Source organism: Amphiprion ocellaris, chromosome 22 (assembly GCF_022539595.1).
Source record: "Amphiprion ocellaris isolate individual 3 ecotype Okinawa chromosome 22, ASM2253959v1, whole genome shotgun sequence".
NCBI lineage: Eukaryota > Metazoa > Chordata > Actinopteri > Pomacentridae > Amphiprion > Amphiprion ocellaris.
This window is the reverse complement of record NC_072787.1, coordinates 25,746,787-25,762,252: the sequence shown is the minus strand read 5'-3', so window position 1 is coordinate 25,762,252 and position 15,466 is coordinate 25,746,787. Positions and strand designations below refer to the sequence as shown.

General features: G+C 40.0%; 1 protein-coding gene across 1 annotated transcript in view; it reads left to right on the top strand.

Annotated features, from left to right (window-relative positions):
• The first annotated feature begins 8,327 nt into the window (after positions 1-8,327).
• LOC111565276 (dipeptidyl aminopeptidase-like protein 6) overlaps positions 8,328-15,466 on the top strand; it is a 315,168-nt gene continuing 308,029 nt past the window's right edge. The window contains exons 1-2 of the mRNA XM_055007119.1: positions 8,328-8,584; positions 8,685-8,753. Of these exons, the coding sequence (XP_054863094.1) occupies positions 8,697-8,753 (57 nt within the window). The 5' untranslated portion in view covers positions 8,328-8,584; positions 8,685-8,696. The remainder of the gene's footprint in view (positions 8,585-8,684; positions 8,754-15,466) is intronic.

Below are 15,466 nucleotides of genomic sequence, written 5' to 3'. Positions count from 1 at the left end.
ATAAATGACAAAAGTCAGACAAAATACATGATAAAAAACAACAAAAACAGGACAAAATATGACAGAAACTGGGCACAAAAGTACGAAAGAACAATGAACAATCTAGTATTTGACTTTATGATCAAAATAACTTGTCATGGTCTAGAAATTATTTTAAATTTACATTCTGATAATTTGCAGTTAATGTCTTCTCTGTAATTTTTACACTTTACAAAGTCGTCCCATGGGCCAGACTGGACCCTCTGGTGGGCTGGTTTTGGTCCGCGGGCCGCATGTTTGACACCCCTGTTGTAGAGGTTAAATTTGCAGTCACTAACTTACAGTTACTTTAATTTCCTCATAAATTAGCTGCTAAAATTGGGCGAGGATCCAGAAAAACCAACGCCATTATCTTGAAGAGATGAAGTGGAGCATAAAAGCTGCTGTCCAGAAAGTGGTCCAGGATTAATCGGCGTCCGATGTGTTGCTGTAGCAGCCAGAGGTGTGTTAGCAGGCAGGACGACAGGCAGCAGATGTGGACTGGGATTCACGCAGCAGCTGCTCTAATCCCTAAATCTATGGGACGACCTTTCCCTCCTCTGCACCACTTCAAAGTCAAAATCACTCGCTCATAACTTTAAAAGTCTTTAGAACGAACTGCACTTCATCTCTAGTGGATTCTGTTGACCTGTATAAATTGGCTCCACTCACATTATTCCGTTGTTTTCATTTCTGCTACTTTACAGAAACTATCAGGGTTTTTTTAGATATTAACATGACTCCCAGTGACACTTTTTGCTGTAGTCATTCCAGAATTGGAGGATATTGTACGTCTCACCCATCAAATTTTAAATAATCCATGTACAAAATTCTAAAACATGCAGTTGTTGTGTAAATTTACATCAGCAACATGATAGGGCTATAAGCACCTTGAAATCCCAGGATATTGTGCATTATTTTTGTGTACAGTATGTGATGGCAGTTTAGTTTAGTAGATGAAAATTCTGTCCTCTAATGGAGCTGAAAGTGAAGAGAAGTTGGATCTGTTTGATCTTTTTTCATGATTCAGGTAATTCTGTTTCCATTAAGCGTCGGGGTAGATTGGATCACCCACCATCTGCTTCCACTGCACAGAACACACTCTGCTGTGTTGGGAGGTGCACATGATTTAGCCAAAAAAATCTCAAATTGGACCAATGGGGGAGTTTTGAATTTCAAAGTCACTGTTTGGATTCAGATTTAGTGCAGAAAACCCATTGCTATTTTAGACATATTTAAATATTTCCTTTGCTGTTTTGTATGTGTGTGTGTGTGTGTGTGTGTGTGTGTGTGTGTGTGTGTGTGTGTGTGTGTGTGTGTGTGTGTGTGTGTGTGTGTGTGTGTGTGTGTGTGTGTGTGTGTGTGTGTGTGTGTGTGTGTGTGTGTGTGTGTGTGTGTGTGTGTGTGTGTGTGTGTGTGTGTGTGTGTGTGTGTGGGTATCGGCATCCACTGTGGAGTTGCTGCTACAGCTGTGCAATCATTGTCATCTCTTCTGGCTAAAAAAAAACTGAACACACCTTTTATGTTTTTTTTTTTATGAATCTGCTTGTTTTTTTTTTACCATGTAGAGTTGGTAAATGCAAGTTTATTATAGAAGTTCTGTCTTTATTTTTTACTTAGGGCATTCATGAGAATGACAGGGAAGAGCAAACGTGGATATTATGGTCTAAAAGTATGGAAGAAAGAATTCTAAACCTGTTCTGGGACACAACAAACAAGTGGGGCTTCCTTTTAATGATCTTTTCGAACCGTTTTAGTCCAACTGAAAGATATAAAAATGCTAATAATTTGAGTGAACTTGCTTGAGTATCAAATGCACATAATAATAAGCCAAAAAGACCCGAATCAATATAAACGTCCTCATAATCCGAGCATGCCTGTACTGTGAGCTAAAACGCTGCCTCATCACATCTGCATCAGTTCAACTCAAACTTATTTGATGTTCCTCTGCAAAGCCGTTATTGCACAAAAGTTTGGCGAACCGGAAAAAGAAAAGCATCTTTAATAACATCAGGACGCTTTCAGGGAACAAAGAGCGGCCTCTGAAATAAGATTATCCCCACAGAACATTATTATGCAAAAGTCTATTATCTGGTTACAGCAACACAGAAAGCAGCATTAACATTCAGAAAATACAGTAGAAATGAGGAACACACACACATGAATCTCTGAGGACCTGCATAGCAAAAAGGTTAGCGAATCAAGATAATCTGCACCCTGCTGATGGTCTGAAGAAGATTCCTGCACAGAAGCCACACATAGAGTTTCACCTTCTCACATTTAAAGCTTTTCTCAACTATTTACGACTACAGGAGCTTTATTGTGCTGCATTGTGTTGTTTGTTGGATCTTTTTTTAATGTAGAGTTACTGCACAGAATACATTTGGGTGAAAGCAGCATCCCCATAAACCAACGGCGCTCTGCTCTGATGCTGCAGTGTTTATTCCTGAAGAGAGTGAGCGTTTTCCCTCGTCGCTGCTTAAAGCTTCTGATTTACATTTTGAAGTTGATTTGGCCTCAGTGCAGCTGTTCAAAGTGTATAACATGAAGGAGCTTCTCCAGGAAGTTTTCAGATTTGTATTTACACTGATCAGGCATAACATTATGACCACCTGCCTGATATTGTGCTGGTTCTTGACCCATCTGATGGACTCCACTAGACCTCTGAAGGTGTGCTCTGGGATCTGCCACCAAGATGTTAACTTTAGATACTTTAAGTCCTGGAAGTTATGAGGTGGAGGTCCATGGATCAGACTTGTTTGTTCAGCACATCCCACAGATGCTCCATTGGATTGAGACCTGGGGAATTTGGAGGCCAAGTCAACACCTCAAACTTGTTGTTGTGCTCCTCAAACCATTCCTGAAGCATTTTTGCTTTGTGGCACGGACCTATATACTGTTGAAAGATGCCACAATCATCAGGGAATACCGTTTCCATGAAAGGGTGTACATGGTCTGCAGCAATGCTTAGACAGATGGTACATGTCAAAGTAGCATCCAAGTGGACGGCAGGACCCAAGGTTTTCCAGCAGAACATTGTCCAAAGCATCACACTGCCTCCACCGGCTTGCCTTCTTCCCATAGTACATCCTGGAGCCATGTGTTCCCAGGTAAGCAACACACCCGGACATCCACGTGAATTTTGGACAAGTTTTATTCATTTTGAATGAATTTTGGATAAACTTTGGTCATTTTGGACACATTTCACCTAATTTTTGACACATTATAGGAATTTTGGATAATTTTTAGTCTTTTGGGACATTTAGAAAAATAATTTTGACAAGACTGATGTCATTTTAGACTATATTGAGTCATTTCAAGAATGTTGTATACCATAAGAACACAATTTGACTCGATTTTGTACACATTTGTGTCATTTTAGACTTTTGGATCAATTTTAGATAAACTTATGTCATTCTGGACAGATTTCATCTCATTTTGGACACAATTGAGACAAATTTTAGGAATTTTAGAAAAGTTTTAGTCACTTTCAACTACTTTTGAGTAATTATTGACAAAATTCATGTCATTGTGGACACATTTTGAGTCTAGTTTTGTGTATTTGCGATGATGATGATGATGAAAACAACACAAACGAGACACAAAATTACACAAAACAACAAACATTATGTCACATTTTTGATGTCTTCCATAGAAGTGATAACTCCTCCTGCATTCTTGTGCAGAAACAGGTGATCTTAATGGACGGTATGGACATGAATATATAAATAAACCCTTTCATTGTGTAACTGACGACTGACTGAGGAAAGATTTGAATTGTGACTCTATTCTTTGTGTCTCTATTTCAGGTTGGAATTATGCTTCTGCACTAAGCTCCCACATCTCCTCTCTTATTTTCTCTGCTACTTGTACGTTCGCTGCAATTTTTTCTGTAATTGCATTTCTTTCCTCTTCAATTTAAACACCAACAATCACCTCAGGTTTAGTCTGAAAGCACCTTTAAAGCCACAATTTGAGAACTTCCAGTCAATCTCTGAATGCTGATTGAATGTTAACCACATAGCATTGCTGAAAATTATCCTAACATGCCAGAAGGTAGAGCTTCCAAAGCTCCAAACTGATTATTAACTCTGGACATGCCAGCAAATGCTTTTCCCCCCTTCGTCTTTGCATTGTTCCTTCGACCTGTGAGTGCCTGAAGATTAAAGTTTCCAGGCCAACCACTGTTCTTTTCACATCCTGCACTAGTTGGCCTGTTAGCCTTTTGTTATAAACTTCACATTTACAATTTTAGCACAATCAATCTATTCTGTGGGTCTGTTTTAATTCAACGTCTTCAAAGCACGTGTGTGTGAACAGATCGGCCCTTAATTCAATGCAATGGCTTCAAGCGGCACCTACTAATTGCACACCGGATCTACACGCAGGAAAACATCATAAGCTCTGCAATCAATAAGGCTGTAATGGAGGTTCCCATTCAGTGTGTTGAATAGGGACATCAGGCAGGCAAACTGTAAGTCAGCACTCATTGCAAATGGAGCATGAACACGGCGTTAAACACAACAGAAGTGCAGATCTTCTGGTGGTGAAATGAACGTGTGTGAAGCCGGAGCCTTCCTCTGAGACCGTCGACGGGTCAGAGTTAACCCCGGCAGTGACAGCGCGGCTCAAATGTGGAGGTGAACCGGAGTCTCGAGCGTCCTTACCTGTCAGAGCGGGTCGGCGGTGTCAACACGCTGACAGCCGGACTTCCACACTGACTGATGGTCTGCTGATAGATTCTGTCAACGGGCTGATTTAAAGAGGGAAGAGAGATGTGCTGTAACCCCGAGAACAGAGGTCTGAGAACCCTGCAGTGACCGAGGCCTGTCCATTAACTGCCAAATATCCCTTAGAAGTGTCCTTGGGCAAGATAGCGAAAGCCAATCTGCTCTTATCTCCCATCACAGAACTCATCCAGCTACCGAGTGTCGCATTATTCTAGCTCGGCTGTAAATCTCAGACACCACATGTGTGATAGTGACAGAAACTCACGTGTTTTCCCATGTTCTAAAATAAAAAAAAAAATTTTAAAAATTCCTGAAAATTTCATCATTTTTGAGTTATGTTGCGAACAGACAGACAGACGGACGGACGGACAAACGTACGGCAATCGTCACATAACTACACGTCGTTCCTTGGTGGAGTAATGATACAGAATCCATGTTCGAAAACAGGAAGTGAGATGGAAAGTGAGGTCACTGTATATTTTCATTTTCAACTGAATGATATTTGACCAATGCTAAAACTGAAAAGATCTACCAGAGAATTTCACCTGTTTCACTCCAGACACAGAAATACACCACAGCAAGCTAACGTTACCTACTTGTTCTAATAATATTTTGGAGAAAACGGGGTGCTTCTCCTAACGCATAATTTTTGCTTCGGTTTACAAACCAAAACTTTAACCAAATTTCTATCAATAAATGCATAAAACAGTAAGAAAATAGGCCCAAAAGCACAAATTGCAACATCATTCATGGCAATGTTGCTCATTTAGGGGAAAAAAATGGAAAAGCCCTGTTTATAAAAAGAGTTTGCCTACAATTCTTCTCGTACATACTCTGTCAGCAAAATAACTATAACTGTCCCATGTAATTCTGTTAGAGTGAGGTAAATAAGATGCTAAAACCTTACAGGTAGACAGTATTAGCTACTCCTTAAAAAAAAAAAATCCATTGTTATTGTGATGTGATGGTTGTGCTGGTTCACCAGAGATATTATAAGGCTGCTATGTAAAAGTCGAACCAGGAAATAAGGACCCAATCTAGCGTAACTGTTGGGGAAAAATACTTTATGAATCTTATTTTTGAGCTATTGTTAATCAGATTTGACTAGTAATTCTAGACATGCAGTTTTTGATGTCCTGGTGACCATTGAAACTGATATTATGGCTCTTTCACCATTCATTTATGTAGAAACTTGATCTTCTAAGCCTTAAATAACTGCCTGGTGGTGCTACCAAATGGCTTTGACTCGCCTGTATACTTTGCTGGCATTGTGGTTCCATTGTTCCAGAACAAAGCTGCTTTTAAAACCACAACTTTCTAGCAGAAAAAAACAAAACAATAAACAATCATAGTGAAGATCTGAGGCCCAACTGGTAACCTAGTCTCTCATAAATAATACTTCACAAGTTCACAAGTATAAAATGCATGTCAGTGAGTTCAACCAGACCCGTGTGGACATTTCTGATGGTTTTGTGAACAACCCCGTCGCCCAGCAGTGATGTTTTTCCAGCTCAAAACCACTGGATTAACTTCAGTGGTAGAAAACCTTCCATCTACCCCAAACTGTTGTGGTCCGACTTCACACCGTTTCAAACAACTGTCATTTTTTTTCTGGTGAAAACATCCTCCGGTTTATTGTACTGATGCAATTTTGCCGTCGCATCTTCAGAGGGCTGCCTGCATCGTTCGTGTTTCATTTGTTCTGAGTTGCATGAAGCAAAGACTTGTGATGATTCTTTAATGTCATCTTGATGGAACTGACTGATGGACAAACCGAAGGAAAAAACATCACCTTTGATGCTTCCATGAGCCGAATCAATGAATGTCTGGTCAGATTTCTTCACTGAATCTGCTAATATACACTGACCGTCCAAAAAAAAAAAAAAGTCGCACACTCTAATATTTCATTGGATCGCCTTTAACACTGAGAATGACACACATTTGCCGTGGCATCGTTTCAGTAAGCTTCTGCAATGTCACAGCATTTATTTCTGTCTAGAGTTGGATTGATTTTCTACCAAGATCTTCTGTTGATGATGGGAGAGTCGGACCGCTGCCCAAAGTCTTCTCCAGAACATCCCAAAGATTCTCAGTGGAGCTGAGGTGTGGACTCTGTGGAGGACAATCCATCTCATGCTCCCTGATCCACTCATTCACAATGTGAGCCCCATGAATCCTGGAATCTTGGAACATGTCAATGAACATCAGGGAAGAAAAACTCCATTGATGGAAAGACCTGGTCATTCAGTATATTCAGGTAGTCAGCTGACCTCATTCTTTGGGAACATAATGTTGCTGAACCTGACCAACCTCAGATCATAACTCTAACCCCCACAGGCTGGTAGACACTAGACATGATGAGTTCATCACTTCATCTGCCTCTCTTCTTACCTGGATGCACCCATCACTCTGGAACAGGGTAAATCTGGACTCATCACACCACATGACCTTCTTCCATTGCTCCAGAGTCCAATCTTTATTCTCCATAGCAAATTGAACCGTATTTTTTTTCTGATTAGTCTCACTGATCAGTGGTTTTCTTACAGCTGTTTAGTCCCAATCCCTGGAGTTCCCTTTCCGACCACATTTGTTCCCTTAAAGATGATGGTTCACCACTATCCATCAGGTTTTAATAATGCATTGGACGGTTCTTAACCTGATTTTAGTAGTTTCATCTCCTTAGTTGTTTTCTTTGCTTGATGCAGGCCAATAATTTGACCTTTCTGAAACAGGTTAACATCCTTTCCATGACCACGAGATCTGTCTTCCTACATGGTTGTTTAAGAAATGAGAGGCTCCTCACTGCATCAGCTAGGGTTAAATAAGTTGTTACAGCTGAATGTATTCATCACTGCAGTAATTATCCGATGGAAGGCTCTTACTTGTTTGCTTAGTTAAATCCAAGTGGCGACTTTTTTTTTGGACAGTGTATTTAACGAATACATTAGGCTTCACTTCAATGCTTTTATTTTGCTTTTTCCTTTAATTTGACACCCATCTCTTTCAGTAAGCCAAGTCAGTAAGCCATGTGTGGTTGTTAATTCCTCTTCACGCTGCAAAGACTTGTGAAAGTGAGTGACATCGACTTTGTCACAGCTCAGCACCAACCTGTCCGGCTAATTGCCACACTTCAGCGAAAGCTTGCCCTTGTAACACTCATTCATTATGCTTGTAATTGAAACTAAACAAATTCACTTCCTCCCGTTGAGATAATGATTGTAATTGTCACAAACAATTTGTCACTTCTAGCTGCCTGGTGCCAGTCATTTTAATTCAACAGAGGTCACTTGGGCTGATTAGAGGAGACAGGAAGTCAGAATTGCATGCAGCAGAAACACACAGATTACAGTTTAGTCGATTTAAATCTACATTTCTGCACAGTGTAGGTGCAGGTTCTCCTCATGCAGACTTCCCTGCAGTCCCCATACTGCTGCTTTCTGCTCTGGAGTGGGCGAGCAAATGTTGACAGGCTCCTTCTCCAGCCCGTGTACTCAAGCTGTCAGACGAGATGCGCTTGCGCAATTGCATGCGCCAGCACACAAACGCAGAGACACGCGGCACACACACACGCGCGCGCACACAAATACAGCAGGTGTATCCTATTACTAGTTGATTAAGTGGGAAACTTCTCCGCGGATTTACATTCGCGACAATCACTTTGCGCGGAAAAACAAACAGAAGATAGGAGGAGAACTCGTTCAATTCTCTGGAATACATCTGAGGAAATATTTGGACAATTTTGACGCATCTCTGAGTGCAAGGGGGGAAAAAACAAGCTCTTTTACAGAAGCGATAACGAGGAGCGACAAGGAAGGAGATCCAGCAGGACGCACCAGGTACAAAACAAACACAGCCTCCTCGGATTTGACTCTATCCAACTTTGAGCTTCTTCTTTACTTTATTTCATCGCTTTTTTTTTTTTTTGTTGTTCTGCAGAAGTTTTCAAGCATGAATCAAACCGCAGGAGCCACGAACGCGTACCGCAGATGCTCCAAAGGAGGAAAGGTAAGGAAGAGTTGTTGGGGGGAAGTTGTGATTTTGTGTTTGGACACGCAGATTCGTGCGCCCTGGCATGATGCAGAAACACTGGAAAGAAGCGTGGCAGGGATAGTGGATGCTTTGGATGCTGTTTTTTTTTGTTTGTTTGTTTGTTTGTTTGTTTGTTTTTAAAGCTTCTTGGGTTTTTACGCATTGGAGACGTGAAGTGAATGCTGGTGTAATATAAAGGCTGGAATACTTCATATAATTAGAGTAAAATAAGCAAATTTGAAGCTTTTAGGAGCAAGAAAAGTCAATTTGTGAAGTGTACACTGCAAGGTTTTCTTCAGATCAGATGGACAAACATACAGGATTGCTTTTTTTCCCCCCCCACCCCACACTGGTGCAATTTCCTGCTCAGATTTCCTCTGCAGTAACTTTACAGTCACCTGCTCCCATATCCAAGATGATGACACTGTACCACATCTGTTTTACCAAGCCGGTGACCCACATTACAACAAGGCTGCTGCTGTTTCTGTATGGATGTAGTCAACAGGGAGAAGGGAGAGGAGACGAGGAGGAGGGGGGTGTTGAGGATGAAAGTGGGAGAGTGGAGGTGGGATGAAAGTAGCCGAGCTGGAGAATGTGGGAGGAAGTACGAGAAGGGGAAAAGGAGTGAGATGATAAAGTCTTTCCAGAGAAACCATTAGAGGAGCGCTGTGTTACAGAGGCTGCTCTCATTCCCAACACATCTGGCTCTGTCAACATCACTGGAGATGAAGTATGAAAAGCTTATTTATCAGCAGCAGCTATCACGCAGGGAGCATCCCAAGCAGACTTCCCAGTGTTCACTAATATTGACTTTCCTGGCTACAAATATTTGGAGCTGATGTGCATCGATCGGAGAGGTGCTTAGAGTGATCTGGTGTATGAGCACTGATGGACGTGGATGTAAATTACTGTTACATTGTGTTGCTCTGGGTTTAATTGAGGCTGACAGATTTGTTTTGCTCAGTGCGATGATACGGGGCCACACTATTTCCCCACTGGGACTCGAGGGACTTGAGAATAAAGCACTTTGAATTAAACTCACCCTGAGAGTCTGCAAAATGCATGAATATTTAATCATGCATATGTTAGCAAAATGTCAAAAGATGAAAAGTATTATGTCATACATGAAAAAGGAAAAGTTACAAAGCTGTTATTTTTATAGACAGAGCTATAATTATAAATTAGATTATTTTTATAGCATCATTGATTCCTAAATATAGGCTATTATTGTGTTAGTCCTGACCTGGGGTTAATGGAAAAATAGTTACTCTGCGCTGGTAATTAAAGAAATAAATGAATAGGGCACAAACAATGCAAAAATTAGGATTTGATAGGCATATAATTGTTCCTTAAAATAAATAAATTTCTGTTATAAATGAAATGAAAAACACAATGCCAAACAAGATAAAGGATACATACATACATAGTTTAAAATGATGCCATCTCTTTTCAGACAGAACCTGTGATCATAAAACAATACAACATTTTTAGTTCCGTGTTAATAAAGTACTTAAAGCTTTAAGTATGGCTAAATGCTTTTTTCAGAATTAAATATATCACTCCTTAGGTGGTAGTGGCCCCAAGTTCAGTAAAGTTGGAAAGATATTCACAGATTCAGACTTCCAGCATCAATAACTCATTAGATATAGGTTGTCTAAACATAAACGGTGCCTCTTTCCCATCGTTGCAAGGTAGACAATGTGCTACAAGCCCAGTTTTATCAAAAGTAGCTGTCTTTCAAGCTACAGGAATAACATTGGTGTCTATGGAGTGAACAGGGTCCGTCTGCAATTTGCAAAACCACTGCAACAGTAAAGAGAGACAAATATTCAATAACTTCACTCTTATACATTGTAGTGTCACTAAAATCACTGCAGCCTTCAGCTGACTCCTGTTGACACCAGTGTTATTCCTGCAACTTGAAAGACAGCTGCTGTTGATAAAACTGGGCTTGTAGCACATTGTCTGCCTTATAATGATGGAAAAGAGGCACCGTTTATGTTTTCACAACATAAATCTAAGGAGTTATCGATGCTGGAATTCTGAATCTGTGAATATCTTTCTAACTTTACTGAACTGTGGCCCCAAAGAGCCGTGGTGGGCGTCCTTTATTTTCATTTCTGAAAGGTGGCAACCCTAGCGAAAAGGGATGGAGAAATGACTGAAATTGCTGAAAATAAAGACTTTTATGCTAACTTAGTTAAATGTAGGCAAATAAAAGTAATGTATAGCGTGTTGTTGAATTATAAAAGTAATAGAAAACAGTTTGGCTAACTGTTGCAAATCTCTATGTGCTTGCTTTTAGGCAATGCTAGCTTATTATCAGTTGTTTTTAGCTTACTTTTAGATGTCTGTTTCAAAATCTTAATGTTTTAAATAGCAAAAAATAATATATAAATGACCAAAAGTGTCCAGGGATCATCTATTCTGTGATGTAGGAGCAACACATTATACTTCACCATTGAAATTTCCACTTTTCTGTAATCCATCCATCCATCCATCCATTATCTATACACCACTTAATCCTCACTAGGGTCATGGGGGGGCTGGAGTCTATCCCAGCTGACTCAGGTGAAGGCAGGGGACACCCTAGACAGGTCACCAGTCTGTCACAGGGCTACATACAGAGACAAACAATCACTCTCACATTCACACCTACGGGCAATTTAGAATGATCAATTAACCTCAGCATATTTTTGGACTGTGGGAGGAAGCCGGAGTACCCGGAGAAAACCCACGCATGCACAGGGAGAACATGCAAACTCCATGCAGAAAGATCCCGGGAAAGCCGGGACGTGAACCAGGGATCTTCTAGCTGCAAGGCCAAAGTGCTAACCACTACACCACTGTGCAGCCCCTTTTCTGTAATCCATAGGGTTAAATAACATCCAGAATAGAATAAGTTAAATGAACATACACAGAAGACAGCACAGTACCCGAGTTCATCAGACAAAAAGCTGTGAATCACTTCCATAATAGACTCCCAACATGTCAGAGGTGAATATTTGATATTTATTGTTGCTGTTGACTTGTAGTCCGTCCACACACATTCCCACCTGTGTGTTTGTTTGTTTTTCCAGCCGGTTGATATTATTGTCCATACAATATTTATGCTGTCCTTTCACTCGGTGCTTGTTCTAATTCTGGGGTGATTCATCTCCTCTTACCATCAACTTTGTGGGAGAAAATAGAATCAGACTAAACAGCTCTCCAGACGCTTTCGTCTCCAGACAGCAGTGTCCGTTTCATTATCTGTCCTGTGGCCACTTTTAGCCCACTGCCAGGACGCTCTGCACTTCCAAACTGTTTTGTCTTTCTGTTTTTGTGCCCGTTTAAAGCTTTTGGTGCTGCACAGAATCTCTCTTTGATGACTCGCCTCTCCATGGAGCTTCTATTTCCAGTCGTGTTGACAGTCGGCCACTGAGGCATTTCATCGTGGATTAATGACACGCTGATTAGGTCTGCATGTGTTCTGCAGGCCTCCCTGCTGGATAAGCCTCACATGGTCATGGTCATCAGCTCGTGACAAGATTTGACAGGTTTATAAACACCTGAAATGAAAGGAGCGCGAGTGTGCGATGTGTTGTAGATTATTTTCGGGTCCTTGAGAATTCTGTCTGAGAAGGTTCTGTATTGAAACTGGTGCTGCTCGCGGTGTGTTTTTATCATTCCCTAAGCTAACTGGAAGCAGTGGGGTATCACATCAGATATTACCAGTGCAGCTTTACAGGCCTTTGATTGTGTTATCTGCCACACCGACAGTACGTCTCGTCCTTCTTATCACAGATCAGCAGCTTTTTCAAGGCTCAGGGAGAATCAGAGATGTGACACACGGATGAGTTTCTCCTCTGTGGACCATCATGCAGTGCAGCCACATCCTGAGATCTGTGGTGGCAACAAAACTGCTCCTTCTAGTAGCCTTTAAGTAAAATTAACAGTCTCATTGTTCCCGTTAGGCACATGTTTCCCACTTATGGGAAATGTAGGACAGTATTTACAGTAACAATTAGTGGAAGCCAAGCATTCTTAGGTCTTTTCTCTGTTTTATATCAGCGTACACTACAAAAAGTCTCGCGTCACCCAGGCAATTTCATGTTTTCCATAAAAACTCCCACTTTTATCCATGTGCTAACATAACTGCACAAGGGTTTTCTAATCATCAATGATCCTTTCTACACCATTAGCTAACACAATGTAGCATTAGAACACAGGAGTGATGGTTGCTGGAAATGTTCCTCTGTACCCCTATGGAGATATTCTATTAAAAATCAGCTGTTTCCAGCTAGAATATTCATTTACCACATTAACAATGTCTACACTGGATTTATGATTCATTTAATGTTATCTTCATTGAAAAAATGCTTTCAAAGTGACCCCAAACTTTTGAATGATAGTGTACATACAAAAATTTCTACTTTAACCTTCTAAACCCCAAAAAGTTTGTAAGGCATGTTATATTTCTAAAGAACCGTCAAAATTACACCATGTATCGGACCCCAAAACTATGAAAACAGAATGAATCTATGGAATTTCACATTTTTGAAGGTCCTTGAACTGCTTATGCTGTGTGTCAAACAGTGGGGAAAACTGAACTAAATCCAGGCTGTAAATCATCAAAATCACTTTTTTCTACATGTCCCATTTAAAAATTTATCAAAAAAATGCACATTTTGCACGAACAAGAATCTGTAAAAATTAAAAAAATTTTGCACTCTTTGGCACAACTGTGAAACCATGAGTGACTTAGTTGTAGTAAACAATCACATGACAAAAAATCTGAGACTTTTTGTCTCTGTTTCCATAAAAGCAGAGGGAAGACCAGTGAGGGCACAAATGAAAAACCTAAGTAGTAAAACATATATGTTTGTAGAGTGACTATTTTTCGCTCCATTATTGACAACACCTTTGGGCACTTGGAAAATGTTAGAAACTGTTGATTCATCCAAATCCATTAGTCCTTTTTTTAATAATGTTGCTAACAGACAAACAGACAGACAGACCAATACTGATTGTCACATAAATCCGCCACGTTCCTTGGTGGAGTAATTAGTACTGCAACAAATGTGTTTACTTTCTCTGTAAACTGTCAAAAGACTGTTAAAAATATCCAGCACACAAACGTGTTTTCTTAAAATGTCTTGTTTTCTCCAACTAACAAAACACAAAGATATAAACTACTGTTCAAAAGTTTGAGATCACTTAGAATTGTCCTTATATTTGAAAGAAAAAGTTTTTTTTTCAATGAAGATAACATTAAATTAATGATAAATCCAGTGTAGACATTGTTAATGTGGTAAATGATTATTCTAGCTGGAACGACTGATTTTTAATGGAATATCTCCATAGAGGTACAGAGGAACATTTCCAGCAACCATCACTCCTGTGTTCTAATGCTACTTTGTGTTAGCTAATGGCGTTGAAAGGCTCATTGATGATTAGAAAACCCTTGTGCAGTTATGTTAGTACATGAATAAAAGTGTGAGTTTTCATGGAAAACATGAATTTGAATGGTAGTGTAAGTAGTTGCAGGACCTTCAAAAAGTTTAAAATCCATAGATTCATTCTGTTTTCGTAGATTCTGGGTGTGATAAATGGTGAAATTTTGACGGTTCTTTAAAAATATAACATGCCTTACAAACCTGCATGCAGGTTTTAGGGTTCAGAGGGTTAAAGCAGGAATTTTTCCTCGTATGTCATTTAAAAAAACAACATTTTGCCTCTTGTGGTGTAAATCAGGTGATCTGAAGTGATCCTTCTCGCTGAGCATTTACAGTAGCCGTATTTAGGTTTTCCACCTTTAAAAGAAGGGAACAAGTAGAAATCAAAAACATTTCCACAACACATTACAGTTTACAACCAGATTAGATGCTACAGTGATGTTTCCATGCAGGATAAATGGTGATACTGTTGTTGTGGAAGCAGTGCAAACAAGCTTGTCTTGTCTTGTCTGCTCAGAATACAAGGGGGAAAAAAAAAATCAAGCGTTGCTGTTATGCAATGTTGAAAAATGGTCAAAGAGCCACTAGAGGGCAGTGTCGTACTGCACTATATGAACAGCAGCCAACAGCTCTGCTATGTACAAAGCTATGCATATCCATGATTCATTGTATTGTATGCTATTGGATTCTGTTAGACTTTCTAATAAATATTTCAAATAGTTACATGAGATGTTTTCTTTCTGAGAGTATGTTGTTTTCATTTTGCACTCTTATTCCTCCTCTGCCTTAATCTTTCACTATCTTCCATCCATCCATCCATTATCTATACACCGCTTATTCCTCACTAGGGTCGCGGGGGGTGCTGGAGCCTATCCCAGCTGACTCGGGCGAAGGCAGGGGACACCCTGGACAGGTCGCCCTTTCACTATCTTTCTTTTGGTTAAATAATCATTTTTCAATCTTTTTTATAACTCTTTGTGTCATTTTCAGGTAATTTTTGCAACTTTTTGTGGAAATTTATGCCATGTTAGGATCTTTTTTTTTTTTTGTCATTTTAGCAATTTTAGCACTTCTTTTTGTACTCCTTCATCTACTACTGGTTCTTCTTCTACTATCTTCTACCTCTTCTATGGCATCTACTACTACTACTTCTTTTTATATGACTACTCATACTTCTTCCTCTTCTATGATTACTTATGTTACTTCTTCTGCTGCTACTGCTGCTACTACTTTTTGTACTACTACTGCTAC